The sequence below is a fragment of the Porites lutea genome, chromosome 2, assembly GCF_958299795.1.
Source record: "Porites lutea chromosome 2, jaPorLute2.1, whole genome shotgun sequence".
Taxonomy (NCBI): domain Eukaryota; kingdom Metazoa; phylum Cnidaria; class Anthozoa; order Scleractinia; family Poritidae; genus Porites; species Porites lutea.
The window spans coordinates 50797787-50819557 of record NC_133202.1 but is presented as its reverse complement, the minus strand read 5'-3'; the positions used below and the strand labels follow the sequence as shown (position 1 = coordinate 50819557).

The window sequence follows — 21771 nt, the reverse complement described above, 5'->3', positions numbered from 1 at the left end:
TTAGATTTCTCTGCATAATTTTGTTTGTTTTTAGATCAGTTTGTAAGTTTCATCGTTTATTTTAGATTCATTTCGCTTTAGCATTCACGGCAACATCATCGCAGTTTTCGTTCAGTTTTGTTAGCCATCGTACCTTTTTCCGGTTCAACTTTCAAGTCACACAACATTTGTAAGTATTTTCGCTTAGTTTCTTTCCGTTTCCAGTATTTTCGTCGTTTCATAGCTGTCATTTGCATTCCTTAGTAATTTGTATTTTTGTTTCGCTTTTAGCAACCGTAATCGTAATTCGTTATAACTTTAATAAAGACAAGTTGGAACCGTGGCAAGTTCTCCTAGGATGTGACTAGGATGACGGAACAGTTTACCAAAATATTAAACTATTTAAAGCTTTGTCCCATGCGTGGACCTTCTGCTGGAAAAATACCGCATTTAACTTGGGGGTTTACATTGGCTTGTGCTTACTGACGTATCAAACGTTCTGTTACCTCAATTTTCGCTGTTCTTTTGAAACTAGTGGTCCAAATTGCTTCCGTTTTCTCTGTTAAATACTTCTGCTGTGGAACTTCATCGGCAACAGCAATTGTCAAAAATGAAGCATCTCCGGAATTAAGATTGACGACAACGTTATAAATTAGGAACTCGAAATGGCAGAAGCTTTCAGCAATTTTTTCAAACTTTAGCCCGGCTAAACTTCCTCTTGTAGATACGTGTTCCATATGTGGTCCATGGGGAGTTCTTTTTGCTTGTTTGCTGTCTTTTAATTGGCGCGTGTTTATCAATGATTTGCATGAGTATATAACGTGGCTTACGGGTAAAAAAGACAAGTAAGTACCAACGTGAAGGACACCGGAACTTACTATTTTACCTGGAGGGTTTCTTAAACAAAGGTGAATTAGGGTCCTTGAGCTTGGAGTAACCCTATTGAGTTCCGAGGTAAGCCGACTTAATTCGTAAAAATGTCCAATATGTTGGTTAAGACTATTGACTCGCTCACTTAGCATATCACAGTTCAGATCCAGTCAATCTAGGCATTTTCGAGGCTCAAAATCAAACTAATTGCAACAGAATTGTTTTCAACATCGTTTAAGTAAGGGTGACCTATCTAGCAACATACTAAAAATCCGCCAAACTCCGTTCGGCGGAACATGTCAAAAGTAAGCGTTAAACATTCTGAGCTTTTAGGAGAGGGCACCCACGTTAGTTGAAATTATACGGTTAAACAAAAAAAGCACAAAATGTGTTTGTTACTTTTATGGAAAAGTAAAACAGGAAAGAATAACTGCTATCTAGTTTTTGCTGATAAAAACGAAGTGTTTCTTTTTTTCAGAAGGGATAAATATTAAACACGTTTGACTTTTGCACAGGAAGTCCATATTCCACTCAAGGAACCCCAAAACAACAGGAGGCTTTCAGAGTAATAGAATGAACTGTTGGCTGTAAAACTAAAACAAATTTAGTCGTAAGGCTTTAAATCAGAAAAATGAAAGCCGTTACTTAATCATTAGCTTTTCAAAGTTATCTTTTTTATCAGATTTCTGTTAGCCGCAAGGGTAAGAAAAATATATATCAGAGCTGGATTTTTGAATAACGTTACAGCCAAAATAGAGCTCTCCCCTCAAACAGTTTTTTTCTTTCAACAACTATCTCCAAAGAAGTCAACATAAAAACTAAGAGTGCAGCCATTGTTCTTCTTTCTTCTCCTCGTTTCTTTCTCCTCGCTCTTTCTATTTTTCCTTTCCTTGTTCTTTACTAGGAGGATTTTTGGGCTCATTTTCCCCTCGGCTTTTGGTCTCTTTCTCAGTGAAAAGACTGCAATTTTCGTTTTGTACGTTTTCAAAAATCCAGCAAGATAATGCTTTGGCTTTTACGGTTACCTATACATTAATTTTTGTTAACGCACCCGCATCCTCAAATAATACAAGTTTCACCTTTTCGAAACTTTTCATTTTCTTCTTGTTAAAAGTGAATTGGAGAGGAGGGGAGGATAGTTTTACTAATTCTTTACGACGCACAACAAAGCAGAGTTTTTGAACAGGTTAAGCTCCAGTGCCTATGAATTTGATAAGAGGGAAATGCCTTTTCATTAAAGGAAAAGCGTTGTTACCTTCGCAAAGGTTAACGGAACATTCATCGCATAAGAACTTTGGTTCTAGCAAACGTTTGTTTCAAGAAAACGAAATAGTATAATAGGGAAGCTGGTTTTTAAGGGAAAGATTAACTCTGGGTAGCCAAAACAATGCGTATAAAAATATCTTGTAAGAAACATGGGTTCCGCAAAAAGAGGTGACACATCAGAAGCTAGGTCAGGCAAGCCCATTAATGTCGTACATATGTCCAGTACTTTCGCGCCTTCATTGACCGACGTCAATTATTTTCAGATGTTTAGGATCCCATGATTATTATAGAAAAAAGCGGTCTTCATTTAGCAATGGACGAAAAAAAAAACTGGTCGAGGTTCAGGGTTGCCAGTTCTCACAAAAGAAATGCAAGGAGGGAATATAAATGCCTTTCACCACGGAGCAATTAATCTTATTCATCTTACCAAGAAATGAAGAGCTGCCGCAGAAAGACAAATGAAACACACAGATACACTAAACTAAATCTGAGCTTCGCTTCAAGAAGAAGATAACAAAAGAACAATCACACTGCGTTGGTTTTCTGGATTTAATTTCCTTTAGAACGGATTCGGCCAGGTGTAATGAAAAGCGCAGAGTGTTATGATCTAGCAAAAACCAAATAGACAGAGTCCTTAGCAGAATATTTATTCACTCACATTGTAAAGTACGGAGTCACAATCCTAAAGGAGGTTACGCATGTTGTGAGAAAAAAAAGAATCCCTGATTTCGATCACACATTGTGTCCAAGGTTTGAACATAATTACCTCACAAAAATCGATTACAGAAAACCGGAATAGGTTAAACAGTTTGTACTGATACAAAGTTATCGTCCGTTGCACACATTTAGTTGCACGTATCCTGCAGCATGGATGCAAATTTTGTAGCTGACTGAAGGTGAACAAAATATCAAATCAAACTGTTCACCATCAATCAGCTACTAAATTTGATTCCATGCTGCAGGATATAAAAAAATTGCAAGCATGTAAAACTAAAAATAATTCTGCATTTCTGATATTGCGCAAAAAAAAAAAAAATACTTATATTTTAATCATGCCAATACAGACTGACAAATAATTTCCCTTTTAAATAACGTCATAGAAAAAAAATTACAGCTTGGAAAACAGAATGTGAAGACAAACGAGTGGCTGGTTAACCTGTGCAAAGCCGTCAAGACGAAACACTGACCCAGGTGTTTCTCACACATTTAGTCGGCGTTTTTAAGCCAAAACTACCCAAAATACATTAGCGATGTTGTATCGAAAACAACAATTAAATGGCGTTGAAAAAAACTTCTGTTGCAATTAGTTTGATGCTAAACCACAATTTGACTGGACTATTTGCTGTATTTGCATTTACGATCAAAGTTTCAATGATTTTGAAAATGATAAAATAAAGCGATCACTTAACGAAGCAAAAGAGGCTGGTTTGTGAGCTAGGAACTGTGCTACTATTCAACAGGTTTTGATTTTAAAATTTGCTTCCGGGCCCGAACAGTTTCAGGGCCTTTCGAGAAAAGGCCCCCTGCTAAACAGTCTATGTTGAGATTAACATTGAAAGTCAAGGGAAACAAAATTAGTTAGTTTCCCAATGCAAAGAACCAGTCATAAATTATTTGTTCTGTAGCCCATCTTCGTTAAGGATTTCATGTGCGCAGTCACCACTGATGCGCTCGGATTAGCCTGCGAGCAAGCTCTCCTATTTGGGCGAGCGAAGGAAGCCGCGCTAGAACGCACGAACGAGCGGCAAAGCCGCGAGGGGCCGCCCCCCGCTTCCGCGTCTCCTATCGCGTGCCTCTCGGCTTGCGCGTCTACTTTTCACGATATCCACAAATGGAGAACTTGCTCGCATGCTACGTTCGGATAAATTGCACCCCTAAGTCATACATTTTGATATGTTGCCCGCTAGGAAACCTTTGGATGGAATCAAATAGTTTGTCGTTAGATGTCATGAGAGCGATGATCACTGATGTGACCTCGAAGTAACCGAGAACCATGCGGCTATATTTTTGAAGAACGAATTCTGGTTTCAGTGCAGCAAAGAAACAAATATGATTTTTCTTTTCCAGTGGTTGAACGCAACTGAATTCGAAAGCAAAATTCGATAATAATTATGTTCCAATTACTTAGAAGGGCGAGACTACAGTAATATTGCATTTGCGTTACAGCTGAATGGCTTAAACAGCTGCTTACAATCCTCTTGTAATAGTCTATACCGGCTGTGCAACTTACTATTAACAAAACTGTTTTTTCTTAGTTTAGTTTCCCTTGTATGTTGAAAGTATTCATTAAGCCGAATGCAAACATTTGACATCGTTAACAAAGGCAGAATATTATTTTTTAATTCCTTTTGATGATGAGTTATCCCTGAGCTCCTCACGCAATGCTTAGTGCTTCAACGAGCCTCCATACTTGAGGAATTTGCATATAAACAATTCTTTTTTACGCTCTACCGAGTTATTTTAATAGCCCCCAACATTAAATTGAAGAATGGTCTGGGAAACTTGTCGAAACCCTTTTTTCACGAGGACCTCATTTAACACGATTTGCAGGTAAGTAAGTACTTTTGAAATTATTGTTGACGTGAACAGAGCTATATATAGAAGAAACACTTTGTTTAAAGAAGAATCTACCATTATTTGCGGCCGGGTACGGTGGGTCAGGAAAGTCCACATGACTGAATAGAGATTCAAGTCATTCCCTGACCGTTCGGTCGTTTCCTTAATTTGGCAAGGTTAGGTCAAATAGGCACATCCGAGACCAAGGTCGACCAAGGGATCAGATAGAGCACTGAGGTTACACCACGTTTAGGGCTTCAGTTCAGTTCTGTTTCTTGCTTATCACAGGTAAAATGGTTATAGCTGAAGACCAAAAAAATTTTATCCATGTAAGGATACAGCTGACTGCATTTAAGAACCGGAGCAATGCCTTCGGATGGCCATCCATTTCAACTAAGGCTTGTAAGGAGTTTTTTCAGTGGTACACGTACACGGCTGGAGAACAAAGATACGTTTTTAATAATTTCGTGTATATAACTATAGCTACCGGGCAATTGTTCAGCATTTCACCCGTGGTTTGAGAGTCCTTCAACGGTAGTCGTGTTGGCATTTCTTCAATTATTCAAATTAAAAAATGCAAATTCGAGAAGAATGCATCAACACTTGAAACGAGCTCAGACCGCATTTGAATTGAAAAACGTTTCACTGAGGCAAATTAAAAAAAAAAAAAGAAAACATAGAGTACTTTAAAAAGCCATAACCTCAAGATTAATGCCACTTCCAACGTCAAGGCCGATTTCCATGGTACAAATTTGGGGCTTGCTTCATGCGTAAGATGTATCAACAAAGCGAATTATACCGTAAAACCAAACCTGTGTGAATCGGGGTAAAACGCACTGCTGAGCCCTTTTTGTAATTTCTAAGGCTACTTTGACGAAAACAGCGATTAAACCAAAATTCGACGATAGATTTTCTTTATTATAAGATTATATTTTATAAGAATATCGAGGCTAAAATTTGCAAAATCTTAATAATATGATAAGAATAAACCCAAGGCCGAAACGTTTATGACGGACGAGGAACAACAAAATGATTCGAGCCATCAGGGCTTTCTCATTAGGGAGATTCAGTACATGTTAACCGTGTTTAATCTCTGTCCGATCCGCACCCTTGCGCTTATTTATCGGTAAGTTATTTTATTAAGCCAATTCTGAAGTACACTTTGTTTACCCCTCCCCCAAGAAATGCAAACTATTGTTTTCTTTATGCTCCTGTAAGGAACGCATGCACTCCTTTTTTTAATATGAGAATGTTAGTTTTCTGGCCTAGGCTTACATATACTGTCCATAGCCAATATATGTACCGTTCACCGACCCGTTTACTACCAGGCTATTTATCCACAGGAAGCTCACACAATCTGTCCACAATCTGTTTGTGTAACCGATGTAATTTTATAGTAATTCCACTGGATTTACCGTTTGCTTTGTCGGTGGCGGTATATCGCAAAATATGTGCATTGACCAATGCTGAATAAACGTTGCGTTACCTTACCTACGGTAAATTTTGCCTCAGAAGTGGTATTTTGAGCAATTTTGAAGGATTTTAAGTTCGCTGCTGTTCCTCTTAACAGAAGGACAAGGGTGAATCAGTTTTTTGAACGGCTCCAGCGCCGGAGCGAGTTCCCCCACAAAATCGTATTGCTCCGTTTTCAAATCACGCAGCAGAAAGGTCGAAAGATCACAATTCTTCTCTTACTTTTCGATCGAAAATCTATCCAGAAGGCCCTGAGCTAGCCCTCGAAGAAAAGAAAAATCCCAAGGTCAAAATGCGTAGCAAGATTTACGCGTGCCAGCCAGAACTGAACTGTCGAAGCAATCAGCAAGCGTTTGTTTATTCTCTCTTAAATACGAGACAACGATTTTAAAAACTTAAAAGTTTTGCAAAATGTACTGTTTTGGTAAAAGTTCTACGTCATTACTACTTTTTTGGTCGCGCTAAATTGACGAGTACCGCCACAGGTTTTGCCTGTTACTCGGCAGTGGTATGATCTGGTTCGATATGAATTTGTTTCATATCTTATATGTGCGTTTGTGCGTTAAAATCATCATAGAAACATTTTTAAAAAAAAAGTTGTTTCAACCGTTTTTTTCCCTCTATTTTTTGTTTTCGGCAACCGCTAATTTATTCAACTGGGCCGAGTTGTTCAAAGCTGGGTTAAGATTACCCAGTGTTAGTGCGAGACCTGAATTCAGATTTGAAAGCTTAAAAAGCATTTCGGTTTTAATTCTGTTTGTCTACAAGTTGATGATTGGAAGCTTTAAAAATAACAGAGAAAATTATCCCAGAAAATGCTTATGAACACAAGAAAAAGAAACCCGGGTTAAATTTAACACGGGGTTAAGCGCTAATCGGCCTTCGAACAACTGGGCCCTGACATATATTCAACGTCTGAAACCAAGTCATGCTAGAGTCGTGTTAGAGTAGTCGTGCTACTGTACGTTGAGTCAGAATTATAAGCTCTGCGGGAGTACCATCTTTGAAATGGGCCTAAAATGGGTAATTTTACGCCATTTTCATGTTCTTTGTTCTCGTTTTTAGATTTACACATCCGAAAGATGGCAAAGACAAGCTACAGAAGGGTCACCAGTACTACACAAGTGGAAAATGTCAGCTTTTTCTCCACTTTTTTATTCCGATGGATGAACGATGTTCTGAAGTCTGGAAATGAACGGGCTATCGATGAAAATGATCTTTTATCTCTTAACGAAGAATGCACCGCGTGCTTTTTGACAGAGCAGCTTCAATCGAAATGGACAGATGAAACAGCTAACAACAAAAGGCATGATAAACAACCAAAACTTTGGAAAAGTGTGCTGAAGATGCTCACCACCAGGGAAGCAATGATCCTCTTTGTAACTGTCACAGTGCCTCTATTTTGTCGCGTTCTCCAACCACTGCTTCTTGGATATCTCGTGAAATCTCTGATGATGGCAGAACTACAGCATCATTTTCTTCTCTATGGCTGTGCTTTAGCACTCGGGATCAATGAATTAATCGGTTCTGTCTGTTGGCACCAATTTGCCTACCGCTGTGAGGTCTTTGGTATCAGAATTAGCAGCGCCATTAAAGGATTAGTTTATATGAAGGTAACGAAATAAAAGATACCACGTGACAAGCAAGGACCAGTCTTAAGGCATATTTACAGCACTTAGCCCCGCGCAAATAGTCGCAACATTTTTGGCCTATAATAACTTCCAACATTGTTGGGTGTTGCATGTTGCGTCCGTTTGCACACCCTGTTGCACGTTGTTGCGTTCGTTTGCACGTAGCTTTCTATTTCCTTCACTGTTACCTCATTCTTCCTAGTTTGCATTTTTGTTTCTCAGGTTCATCCTGACAGATTCTTTTACTAGAGAATCACTCTTTTTTCTCTGAGAAGCAGATCACCGAACTCCCTTAAATGCTAAATATTCAACATGAGTCTTTTTATCATTCTGTCAATCACAAATGTGACGTCGTCACCAAAGGCGAAGAGCGAGGAGAAACGAATGTTCTCGCATGCTAGGGGTTGGGGATTGTTGTTACCACGCCCCACTCTTCGTTTTGTTTAGTTTTATGTTTTGTTTGTTTGTTATAATTTAAGGTCTAATAAGTATCCACAATCGATGATTTGGTTAATTTTCGACCCTTGACCATGTAACCTTTTTTATTGCTTCTGCAGAGTGTTTACGAGGAATACATGTTTTTTTTTTTGCAGACTCTTCTACTCAGCAAGGATTCATTGCTGAGGATTTCAACTGGCCGCGTGATAGACCTCGTATCGAACGATGTTCAGCGACTGGAAGGAGAAACTTTCTGGGCATTGTTCAATGCAGCTCCCTTCTTTTTAGAGTTTTTAATACTAGCATTTTTAGCTGTCTATTTCATCGGATGGCAGGTTATGGTGGGATTTATCTTCTTGTGTATTCTTCTGCCATGCTTTAGTGGATTGTCCCATGGTGGAGCTGTACTGCGCCTGCGAACAGCATCTGTTTCTGACCGCCGCATCTCGTTGATCAACCAGGTTGTGTCTGGGATCCGCGCCATCAAAACAAACGCATGGGAAGATGAATATAGAAAAAAGATAAAGAACGTGCGGAGGTAAGGAAAATTGCAACCAGCGCTACCACTGAGCTATTTCTTTCGATCAATATGCCGTCGTTTTCCTGGCAACCTTTTTTTAGTTCTATTTTGTTTTTTGGCCCCATTTAAGGTAATCCAGGTTCAGAAATCCAAAAAATTTATTTATTTAAAATCTGGAATTCAAGCTTCACTGACAACTGAAGGAATCCAGAATCCACAATTGTGTGCCGGAGAATCCAAGATTGTTTGGGGTTACCTTGCATGGGGCGAGTTTTTGTTCCTGCAATAAAGCCAATTGCTGCGGTTTAGCCTGCAGCCTTCAGTGATATCGCTATGGGTCAAATGCTGGCTTTCCATCCTTTGATCCTGAACACTGTTCTGTCGTACTTTGTAATTATAATCGTCGCAATTTGTAATACCTGTCGCACTTTGTAATATCACTTGTCGCACTTTGTAATAACAGACCATAGCACTTTGTAATGAAATAAGCAGTCGCACTTTGTAATAAACTTGAAATGGATGGTCGGAGGACAAGTAAACCCACTAATAACTATCATAATCGACACCACCAACAACAATAGTTATTTTAATAAATATAGTTTATTGGGCGAAACAATGGATTTGCACAAATTTGCTTTTGCAAATATGTCGCAAATATGTAAATACTGAGGAGTAAATATATGGCAAAGATGGTAAATGCCAAAGTTTGCATACCAAAAAACAGGGGTTGTCAATGTAAATAACTAGGCAAATGTGGCATTTACCGTGTTTGCCATATGTTTACTCCTCGGTATTTGCCGACAAATTTGCAATGAGCAAATTTGTGCAAATCCATTTTTTCGTCCCGTGATGCATGAGGATGTTCATGCCAGTCTCAAATGTATTAGTTTCTTTTCTAGCCAACGAGTAGGGATTTTATAGTCGAAACACAAGCTAAGAAAGAGCAAAGAAACACAAATACTTGCCAAGTAGATGCCTCTTTAAATCCCAGTTCCATGTCATAGTGTCTACCTAGTTGAGAGAACGGATAGGTTTCAGGTGTGGTTGCTGGTTATTGTTGACTTTTTGTCATTGCTTATAATTTCTTTTTCCTCTCACCTTCAGCTCCATCCCATCCTCGGAGACCCAGGGGCAGTTAGTCGGGTCGATAAAATGTTCGTAGTGAAAGTTTACTGTAAGATCGAGACGAGCCCCTGGGCACTTACTCTTACCGAACCAGTTCCAGAAGCGTTTGAATTGCCTGCTTCTGATTGGCCAGAAAAAATTTTTTCTGGCCAATCAGCGAAGAGAAGCTGCCGGGTGACTCTCGTGTTTTCTTACACGACGTAGTTTTCCTCATCGATTGCCATAGTTGCGTAGCGCGTTCAACGGGGAAAGTTTCTCGACGAAAGTTTCAGAACAAAATGTTAACAACCCGCAAAATTGCAACCTTTAGCACGACTACAAGAAACAAACACTCTCCGATGAATTTTTAGGGCGGATCTTTCCAAGGTATCGTAAATTTTTATTGCTGATACGATACGCGATGCATGACTTTCACTTTCCACACCTTAATTTGCTCACATTGTCTAGTATATAACGCCAAGCTTACATTTTAGATGTCCATGTTCATTGCACGACTTCTGAAACTTTCTACAGCGTGAAAATTTCCGTCGCACGGGCCACGCAACTACGTCGATTGATCGTGGGAAATGCCGGCTAGCTGCAGTGCCTTCTTCTTGCTTTCGCTCCCAACTCCTTTTGAAACTTTTAAGCTTAAAAGCTTACAGCAGTTGACCGTACGAATTCTGCCGAAGTTGATAGTAGTGTTAACTTTAGATTCGAGGGAGACCTCCAGCAAGCGCTTGAAGAATTAGAAGGCTTGTCTTTGTTTCCTGTGGTACAGTTCAAAGCGAAGCAAAGATTTATTATTGAGACGATTGTGGAAAGAAGAGATGTTTTTGGGCAATTGATAGAAGAGTCTAACATTCCAAATGTTGCCTATAAGCTAGGGGGTTTAAAAATCGTTAGATGCAAAAGGTTATGAATTCCCTAGTAATCCATAGGTCATAGTGATTTCACCGTCTCATGTCAATAGTTGAGGACCAGGTAAAGTACTCGAGGTCACTGGGAATTCAGGCCGCTTTCTTAGGGGAAAGCAAAACAAAAGATCGAGAAATATTGAATGGATAGGAAGCGTTTTCTTTGTTGTACGGAAGCGCGGAATCATTAACTGGGGGACAATAAATTCAGGGCAATGTTCTTTAAGGAGTTTTACCAGAAAAATCCCGTTGCAAGTACATACAGCGGTTCATTGGTAAGTATGCTGATTTGTTTGCTAGGAAGGGTGCTACACTGAATTCATTGTGGAGAGTTCTGAAGGGGTAAAATGGGATGTTGTTGCTCTGGGAAAATAGGATTTAAGTCACTGGCAGGGGGATTCTATCACTGAGAATGGGAAAAAATGTAAAAAATGGGAATTGAGGGTTAAACAGTTTCAATGGGATTGATATCCCCCCATCAGGACCCTCATTATACTTAACAGTAGATCTGGCTTTTATTCAAGGATGCTCAGTAATCTTATGTCTAAAAGCTGACAGACACTTCACAAGAATTATCATGTTTTTTTGTCACCATTTATTGACAATTGAAAGCTGATGAAGTAAGCCTTGTGATTGCTTAAGATAATAGTGCAATTTAACTTTTACATATTATAAATGGAAAAACACCCCATAATACAGAACTACAGATGCCATTACATGAATTTTATTCTTAAGCTGTTGAGATTTTTTTTTTAACTTTTTTATTGGAGTTCACATGTCTACTTATTATACTGATTGAGTTATGTATATACTAGGGAGATGTAATATTTTATTTTATTTTAATTTGTTAATAAACATTTATGCTGGGGTATTTGTTGGCGATTCTTTCTGTCCCAAAGGGTTTGTTTTACTAGGTGGCCAACAAGTATACTTGAGTATATTATTTCAATACTGTCTAGAAAAATGAGGAGTGCATTATATTCAGGTGACATTATACACAAGTAAATATGGTATACCTACACATAACATACAAAAACTGTTTTCCAACACTCTCTGGAAAAAAAGGAACTGTGCTGAAATTGTCTCTTACTGTTTTCAATAATTCTAAAAGTCCTTCTTCTTTTAGATTTTATTAAGTGTACAACCTGCAGAAGAGAAAAAACTCCTTCCTTTTTTGATGACAGTAATGAAAACAGCAGATCATTCCAAGCCACTTATGTGGCGACATCAGAGCCAAAGACTGTTAGTCTGCTTAAAGAAAATCAAGATGATCTGTGACAGGAAGTTCAAGAATCAAATCTTCACTGCTTGTATTCTAGAATTTGTATTCTCTGATTGTCTTGTACAGGAAACAGTAATTGATAATTGTAATAAATTATTTTCTGTGGAAAGTATTTTAGAGACACTGTGTGGGATGGTGACCATGCCATGAAGATTTTTACCTTTCTGAAGAGGGTGTTTAAAGATTTAAAAATAATTATCAATGAAGAATATTATTGTCAGATGAGGAGAATTATGATAGGGAAGTTATGAAATATCAAACAAATGCACCAAAGGAAAATTGTTAATATTGCAGCATTATTTTTTCAAAATAAGTCCAATCTTGTACCATCAATTCCAAGGGAGTTAAAACAATGGCACTGTGGATGTGTTTGAGGGGGCCAGTAAGGGGAAACATCAAGTCAATCATAGATGAATAGTTTGGCAAAAAATCACATATTATGTGAAATTACTTTTATACATGCATTTGTTAAAAGATATCTTATAATAAGAATTCATTTCTACTATATTAGCCATAATTCTAATCACAGTGAAGATTAACCCAGGTTATCATATGCGGTTTAGTAAGCCAGAGACCCAGGTCCTTGAAATCAAGAGCTGAAGTTGGATCTTTGGAAAGTGTCCCTATTCCTTGGTCTCTTCTCCCTGGAATTTCCTTAAGAGCGTTCACTTCTTAAAAGTTTTAGTGACTACAAAAATATGTATATAGACATCCCAACCTTCCACGATTTCTCAACTCTGTCCCTACACTTGTCACCGGCACTGCGCGTTTATCGCCCTCTAAAACTTTCACACCAACCACTTTCAAACATTTTCGCAAACTCACCTTTATTTTTTTTTTCTTCACTTATCCTTAAAAATAAACCCACACAGCCTGCAAAAATCGACCTCACTTAACAAGTCAGGATTCAGCACATAACCGGACTACGATTTCGAACTAAACACAACGGCTGTATTTAAAATACGTAAGGTAAGGGAGTTTAGTGCGAAAGCAAGAAGGTGCGTGCACTGTACCAAGCCAGCAATTCCCACGATCAATCGACGTAGTTCGTGGCCCCTGCAACGGAAATTTTCACGCTGTAGAAAGTTTCAGAAGTCGTGCAACGAACATGGACATCTAAAATGTAAGCTTGGCGTCGTAGGGAAAGTGAAAGTCATGCATCGCGTATCGTATCAGCAATAAAAATTTACGATGCCTTGGAAAGATCCGCCCTAAAAATTCATCGGAGAGTGTTTGTTTCTTGTAGTCGTGCTAAAGGTTGCAATTTTGCGGGTTGTTAACATTTTGTTCTGAAACTTTCGTCGAGAAACTTTCCCCGTTGAACGCGCTACGCAACTATGGCAATCGATGAGGAAAACTACGTCGTGTAAGAAAACACGAGAGTCACCCGGCAGCTTCTCTTCGCTGATTGGCCAGAAAAAATTTTTTCTGGCCAATCAGAAGCAGGCAATTCAAACGCTTCTGGAACTGGTTCGGTAAGAGTAAGTGCCCAGGGGCTCGTCTCGATCTTACAGTAAACTTTCACCACGAACATTTTATCGACCCGACCAACTGCCCCTGGGTCTCCGAGGATGGCTCCATCCTCGTCCATTTTTAAAACCTCATTTATTATCATTATTATATCAGTATCGATGATAACAGAAGCGGGCTCTAAAACAACAATCACGAATAGTTTCGAAACAGGAGCTAATATCGGTAAGAAAAAATAAGTGTTTGACATCTCATGTCTGTTTTTTTAAAGCGATGAAATCCGGTGGATCCGTAAGAAAAGTGGCATTCTGTCGTGCTTTGCTGCTGTGGAATACATTTCAACACCAATGGCGTCCCTGGTGACTGTTATCACTCTTGTTCTAACTGGGCAGCCCCTAACACCAGTTAACGTCTTCATGTTACTCTCCTTTATCAATCTACTAAGAATGAGCGTCAGTATGGGTCTATCTAATTTTTTCCTCCTTTCATACGATGCCTACGTCTCACTCAGTAGAATACAGGACTTCCTTCATTTGAATAATCTACCACCAGCAAACGCCACGGAAAATCAGGGAGAAGAAACTGAAAAAGTGATTTTTCCTTCCATCGTAGCAGAACTAACAGAACCAACTATCTTACGAGTCAGAAACTTAACGATACGCCGACAGCTTGATCAAAAGGATGAGTCCGTTTTGCAAGGTATCAGTTTCACCACTACAGAAGGAAGTTTAACAGCTATAACAGGACCAGTGGGCAGTGGCAAATCTACTCTTCTGTCAGCAGTTGCTGGCGAAATAGCAGACAAAAACGGAGCCATAACCTGCAAAGGAACTGTTGTTTATGTGCCACAGATTGCCTGGATATTCTCTGGAACTATTAGAGAAAACATTTTGTTTGGCGAACAGTACGAGAAATCCAAGTACGACAGAGTCATTGAAGCATGTGCTTTGACCCAAGACATTCAGGGTTTCCCAGATTGTGACCAGACAATTGTTGGAGAGCGTGGTGCGGTTCTAAGTGGAGGCCAGCGGGCAAGAGTAAACTTGGCACGCGCTGTCTACACCGACGCAGACCTTTACTTGTTAGATGATCCCTTAACTGCTGTAGACTTTAAAGTTGGCCATCACATCTTTATTGAATGCATCAAAGGCTTACTGGGAGAGAAAACCCGGTTGATAACTTCCCATCAAGAAAGGATCATGCGCGAAGCCGATGACGTTATTGTATTATCTAAAGGCCGGATGTTGGGTAAGGGAAGTTTCACTGAGCTGAAAGAAAATGGTATTCTGAATACAACTGTCGATTCGCTGTATGAGCAAGTGAAAGAATCTGATAATGGCATTGGAAAAGAAAGTGAGCAGGAAGATCAAATTTCTGACTTGAGAGGTGCAACTGCAACGCATAACGTCGAGGGCCTGCAGCTATCGGAAGAAGATCGAGCTATCGGGGTGGTATCACCTAAACTCTACTGGAACTACTTCAGAAGCGGAGTACCTTTGCTTGTTATCATCGCAGGAATTTGCTTCTGTGTTATCACTCAAGGTAACGTGCAGATTGTTGGCTAATTGACACACACATTTCCAACGCGGCTTGCAACTTTAAGAACATAAAACTGCCTGATTTATTCAAATGCAGAACAATTATTTTATGGATAAAATGTCCTTAAATTCTGTTCTGAAAAGTTTCAAATAATACTAGAGGTTCAACAGATGACTTTGAATAGCCAATAGATATCTATCACTATTTGCTATATGTGCTGAAAAAATGATTATAGGAGGAATACCTTCAATTAGCTTTCACGATTATAGGTGGAATACCTTGAATTGGCCTTCATGATTTTTTATGGTCATTAATGTACCACTCATAGAACAAGCAGTGAATATAAAGCTCCCCATTGCCTCTATTGGCGAATTACCAGTGATTTACCGACTACTGCTTATATATTCGTGATTCACCCTTTTATGTGATTAAGGTGTTTCGATACAGTTTTTCAAAGGCCATACCGATATTTTTCAATCGCCTTAAAAGTAGTTTTTTCCTTGTCCGATCGCTATAAAATTTTCACCAGTAATTGGCTATGGATTGAAATTTGTGAAAATGTAGTTTTAAGTAAAATCGATATTACTATGACAACAATAAACAAAAAACTTTGAAATTGATAAAAGCCGAATTTTGTGTGATCTAGACCTGCTACTGAAAATCCAACACTAGGAACTTAAAGTTTGGTGTTTAGCAAACAATCTCCGTAAGAAGTAAAAAATTCTGTATGTTTGAATTCGAATAAAACGAAAATATATTTCAAACCTTAAATTTTCAATAGCCGTGATAGGTTATGTAATAAAAACGTTCTAAATGACTCAAATTATTCTTAAGTAGCGTAAGAATGATGCTTAATATCATGTTTTGATGCTAGGAAATTTTGGTGCACTTTCGTTCATGCGATATTGAAATCTAACCTGTTTTCTCACCATCTGTATAAGTGCAACTTCATTCAGAATTTGGACTTTTAGCGCTTTCTTGTATATATCCGAAACGACTCGAACGAATTTTTTCAAAATCTCTTCACATAATCTTCATAACGTATATAAAAACGTCCGAAACTTTCATTAAGATTGATTCACTGTAACACCTTGAAATTTCAAGACAAACCTATCCGACGAACCGGTCAAAAATCTTCGCTCCAACATTCACTGTTTTGACGTTATGGTAATTTTTCCAAATTAATGCGGACAATACATATATCCATGACTAGTACATTTCAGTGTGGGTATTGCCAATATTTTACATTCAAAAGATGCGATAAATTCAAACTAAGATGTACTAGTCATGGAGGTATGTATAGTGTGCATTATTCTGGAAAAATTAGCATAACGTCAAAACAGTGAATGTTGTAACGCAGATTTTTGACCGGTTGGTAGGACAGGTTTGTCTTGAAATTTCAAGGTGTTGCAGTGAATCAATCTTAATGAGACTTTCGGACATCTTTATATACATTATGAAGATTATGTGAATAGATTTGAAAAAAATTCGTTCGAGTCGTTTCGGAGATATACAAGAAAGCGCTAAAAGTCCAAATTCTGAATGAAGTTGCACTTATACAGATGGTGAGAAAATGGGTTAGTTTTCAAGATCGCATGAACGAAAGTACACCAAAATTTCCTAGTATCAAAACATGATATTAAGCATCATTCGTACGCTACGTAAGAATAATTTGAGTCATTTAGAACGTTTTTATTACATAACCTATCACGGCTATTGGAAATTTAAGGTTTGAAATATATTTTCGTTTTATTCGAATTCAAACATACAGAATTTTTTACTTCTTACGGAGATTGTTTGCTAAACACCAAACTTTAAGTTCCTAGTGTTGGACTTTCAGCAGCAGGTCTAGATCACACAAAATTCGGCTTTTATCAATTTCAAAGTTTTTTGTTTACTGTTGTCATAGTAATATCGATTTTACTTAAAACTACATTTTCACAAATTTCAATCCATAGCCAATTACTGGTGAAAATTTTATAGCGATCGGACAAGGTAAAAACTACTTTTAAGGCGATTGAAAAATATCGGTATGGCCTCTGAAAAACTGTATCGAAACACCTTAAAATGATTTTGTTAAGAGGTTTCTTATGTTGTTCTTCCCCTGTCTTCTGTTTAGCAATCTTGGTTTCCTGCGATGTTTGGCTGTCGTTCTTGACGACAATGCGTTTGGAGGATCTGCGAAATAAGAAAAACCTTATCATCTTTAGCTCTCTTGTTGGGGCATCTTTCATACTTCTCGTCGTTCGAGCGTTTGGCGTCTATTTGGCATTGTTAAGATGTTCTGAGCGACTCCATGATAAAATGGTTGTGGCTATTCTACAAGCACCTGTCTTTTTCTTTGATTCAAATCCCGTAGGACGAATCATGAATAGGTTCTCTAAAGATGTAGGCTGCATGGATGAACTACTACCCGAAACATTTTTGAAATCCATCCAGCTGATTTTGGTAATGTTGACGTCTGTTCTTCTACCAACTGCCGCAAATCCTTGGATTCTGCTTGCTATTGTGCCAATGACTGTGTTGACCGCTTTTATTTCAAGATACTACTTAAGGACATCCAGGGAGCTACAAAGGCTGGAATCCATTTGTCGTAGTCCTGTTTATTCTCACTTTTCAGAGACGCTTGATGGACTCGAGACTATTCGGACAAGGAAAAGGGAGAAAGATTTTGTGGATAAGTTTTGCAGGTAACCACTACTAGAATAAGTTTCAACTATAATAGTTATTTGTTGCCAGATTCCGGAGACTTTCATGACTGCCTCTTCGCGAAAGATAAAGCGCCAGAGTAACGCTGGCAGTTTTTTGCCGGTTCGTCTCCTGGGCGGAGAAGTTCCCAATGTCAGTTTAAAGGAACTCGTTCACAACAATGTCTTTTTAAAGACCTTAACATTTTAACATTTGAATTTGCATTTGTTAATTGCGAAATGCCAATTTTCTTGTTTTTTAGTTGTCAAGATGTTCATACCCAGTCGTTTATTATGGTAGTTGCCAGTAACCGTTGGCTCGGTGTTCGCTTAGATTTTCTCTCCGCTCTGTTGATTGGTGTAGTGGCTCTCGCTGCGATTTTGGTGTCTCAAGATGCTGGTAAATATAATTTCATTTTATTAAAGCGGAAAACGAAAACACATGTTTAAATGGGTGACTTGATTTCTTACACTTAATAAATTTAATAGAGAGGACCACTCATCATTTACATGTGCAAGCGGTGCCTGTTAATGTGCCACTGCTGAAGATAGATATGATCTGATAACAACAATAACAATAATAAAAATAAGATTTATTGCTTGATATCGCGCAAATTAATAACATTTTAAAACATGGTCAAATGCGAATTACAATACGTCGGTTGCATCTAAGCGTGTACACGTGAGGATAAAACATGTTCTAACTGGGTACAAACGTTTTTGAGTAGGGGACCGTTGTCGACTTGTTTTGTTTTCGCTCAACAAAATATTCTTTGCAAGAATATTTTGACGATAAGAATAATTTCTGGAGGCAAATGTTCTGTTTCTGAGCGAGAAATAAAAATGCCTGAAAGTTGAGGAAAATGAAACACGAGTGGAACGCGCTGATCAAAAACATATAAAGAACTTACCTTAAGCGCGGCAGTTTCCTTTAACGGCTGTCAAACTTCAAATGTTTGGCAGCAAAAGGACGTCATGTCTGGCACCCTATTAGAACATGTTTTTTTGTCTCGTGTCCACGCTTAGATGCAACCGACGGTAATCCTATTACCGGTGGGGGGGGGGGGGGGTACTCGATATATCCTTGGGTGGGGAGGAGTGGCTCGGCCCCTCATACCCTGACCCTGTTTAAGACAAAAATCGCTGATTTTCCCACCCTGTTTAAGACAGAATTCCGATTTTTGATACCCTGTTTAAGACATTTAACCCGAAACCATACCCTGTGTATGACAATAATAAATATCGAAACTCTTTCTAATTTAATCCATTGGCAATCACAAAACTATTTAAAAAGATACCCTATTTAAGACAAAAATTGATAAAATCGATACCCTGTTTAAGACAAAAATCCCGAAAAACATACCCTGGCTGGCCGCACGTCCCCATTAAGCCCTTATAAGGGAGTAACCCCCAGGATCCTATTACTAACAAAGCTGAGCAAAAGTAGATATATATGTACATTATTGAATGTACCGAATAATTACATGAATAATATTAAATAAATACTGAATGAATTGCTCTTTCCTTATTTACACCAAGTTAGTCAAATAAACAATTACAACGAAAAGAAAATGGATATTTTTCACAGACGTCACACCCAAAATCACTGAGGTCCACTGGAAGCGAGGCAGAAGCTAGAGCAGTTTAGGCCTTAGAGTGGTTTTCGTTTGAGTGTCGTAAAACCAAAACCAAAGTAATTACTCTGGCCAATCACATAGGACACAGACAATACATTGAACCAATCAAAACTCGAAGTAATTACATGCGGCTGACGCAAAGCGCGGGAAAATGCATGCGAGCGCGTCACAACTGGCTTTGGTTTTACTTCTGATTGGATGAAAAGGTGGCGCGAATCTTTTAAGCCAATCGCATCGTGTAGAAAGTGCAAAACCAATTACTTTTCGACACTCAAATGAAAACCGCTCTATACGATAACACAAGTATATAGATTTAGCCAAGGCTTAAGGCGAAGCTCCTGTTGATAAATTTATGATTAATTTAGTTCAACAATAAACAATTGGTCACAGACAAACACATGAAAACAATAGAGATGGCCTTTCCCTCCTGGACGTCGCATTTAAGTCCGTCGAATTAAATAACAAGCGGTTTAGTGAACTTTTATGATGTATTCTAATACATTGAGCTCTGCACGGCAGTAGCACGACGTTTGAAACAGACCTTTTGTTTGCTGCACATGCAGGGTCAGCTTATGGGCTATAACATCACATCTAATGATGATACGTTTAATCAATTTGCGTTTCAGTTTTCGCTGGTCTTGCACTTGTTTACGTAGTGCAGTCTGTAACTCTGACACACTACACTGTCCGGAAATCATCCAAGGTCGAAAATTTAATGACGTCAGTGGAGCGAATTATGACCTACACCGAGGTTGAACCTGAGCCTGGATACCAAGTGAAACAGAATGCCCCGAAAATGTGGCCTGATGAAGGAAATATAGCATTCAAAAACGTATACCTGACTTACTATCCGGGGGGTCCCCAAAGTCTAAAGGATATCACAGTTAGCATCAATGGAGGAGCTAAAATTGGCATTGTGGGCCGCACTGGCGCAGGGAAATCTTCTTTAGTGGCAGCACTATTGCGCATGCCTGAAGCTGCCGGAGATATAATGATTGATAATGTCAGTATAAGGAGTCTCAGCCTTCAAGAATCTCGGCGAGCAATAAACGTTCTTGGCCAAAATCCTGCTCTTTTTAGCGGATCGGTAAGAAGAAATCTTGATCTGATTGGACAATTTCAAGACGCAGAACTTTGGCGAGTTCTAGAGCAGGTGCAAGTGAAAAATCTTGTAGAGAAATTGGAAGGTCAGTTAGATCATGAATTGCTGGAGCACGGTGCAAATTTAAGTGTTGGAGAACGGCAACTTATTTGCTTGGCTCGCGTTCTGTTGCACCAAAAGAAAATCGTCATCTTGGATGAACCAACTGCACACGTTGATCCAGACACAGAACAAACAATCTGGAAGACAGTGCGTGAGAAGCTGAAGGATTCCACGATTATAACTATAGCACATCGTTTAGACACAATAAGAGACTGTGACAAGATTTTAGTTTTGAGAAATGGAGAAGTTGATGGGTTTGATAGATTTGATATCATTATGAAAGCGAAGAAAGCACTTCGAGTTTAATGGTCCAAATGACAGAAGCTGTAAATAGAGTGGTCCTCCATACAAGTAGCTGTGGTCACAACAATGAAGCCAACTGCCGTCATATTTCATAGTTGACCCTTATTTAGTCTCTAGAACCCACTAATTTCTTAAGCGAGTAAAAGTTTCCTTGTCAACGGCTGCCGTCTAAATATGGTATTAACCATGCATACTGCTTGTCGTGGATCACAGGGATTGAAATCATTTTCCTTGAAAGCGGGCAAGCTGCATTTTAACTTATGATATAGGAAATATGTATGTGCAATAAACAAGGAATATTCTTACGCATTAGTTTTTTTTTAAATGGAAAACATAGAAAATTTTAGTAAGAACCCACACTTTTTTTTCCGGAAGCTTTTTAATACGTTTTGTTGAGAAGTGCTTTTGCTCTCCGAACTCCAGTCTATTCAAGTCATGTACTGAAGACGTTAGAGTTTGAACCACTTTTAGGGCATGTTTACATGGATGTGGGGGATCCCAGCTAGGTGAGGTTACCCTCTCAGCCGTGAAACTTTGTCATGTACACTTCCTAGCAGAAGTTGACTGTCGTAGACCCTAAGTCATATTAAAACACTATTTCTTGATAGAATGGTGAATTTGCTGATGGACTTTTCCAGAGAAAGTCAAACGTAGACGAACACCTCCGAACTCGAAGAATTAGTAGAGGTGAGAAATGACGTCTGATGATCATTGCTGAAGGATCCCTCGGGACGCAGAACCTTTCTCTTGGTCGAGAAAAGTCAATTTTCCAAATATATATGACAATGATTTTCTTTCAAATGGTATTGACTCTGACCGGCAGTGGAGCTAAAAATAGTTCTAAGTGTCACAAAATAATTGGTTTCGTCTTCTGAGCCCAGCGTAAACCAAATGC

General features: G+C 38.7%; 1 protein-coding gene across 1 annotated transcript; it reads left to right on the top strand.

The window, feature by feature from the left end:
* The first annotated feature begins 7226 nt into the window (after positions 1-7226).
* Positions 7227-20993, top strand: LOC140928956 (ATP-binding cassette sub-family C member 4-like). Its single transcript, XM_073378762.1, has 6 exons — positions 7227-7757; positions 8369-8751; positions 13778-15048; positions 17165-17735; positions 17996-18132; positions 19996-20993. The coding sequence occupies exons 1-6, from the start codon at positions 7227-7229 to the stop codon at positions 20877-20879; spliced, it is 3777 nt and encodes a 1258-aa protein (XP_073234863.1). The 3' UTR covers positions 20880-20993.
* The last annotated feature ends 778 nt before the right edge of the window (positions 20994-21771 follow it).

Coding starts and splice junctions, on each gene's coding strand:
- LOC140928956 (XM_073378762.1), top strand. CDS start 7,227: ATGGCAAAGACAAGCTACAGAAGGGTCACCAGTACTACACAAGTGGAA. Junction 7,758..8,368: donor AAGGATTAGTTTATATGAAG/GTAACGAAATAA, acceptor TTTTTTTTGCAG/ACTCTTCTACTCAGCAAGGA. Junction 17,736..17,995: donor TTTGTGGATAAGTTTTGCAG/GTAACCACTACT, acceptor CTTGTTTTTTAG/TTGTCAAGATGTTCATACCC.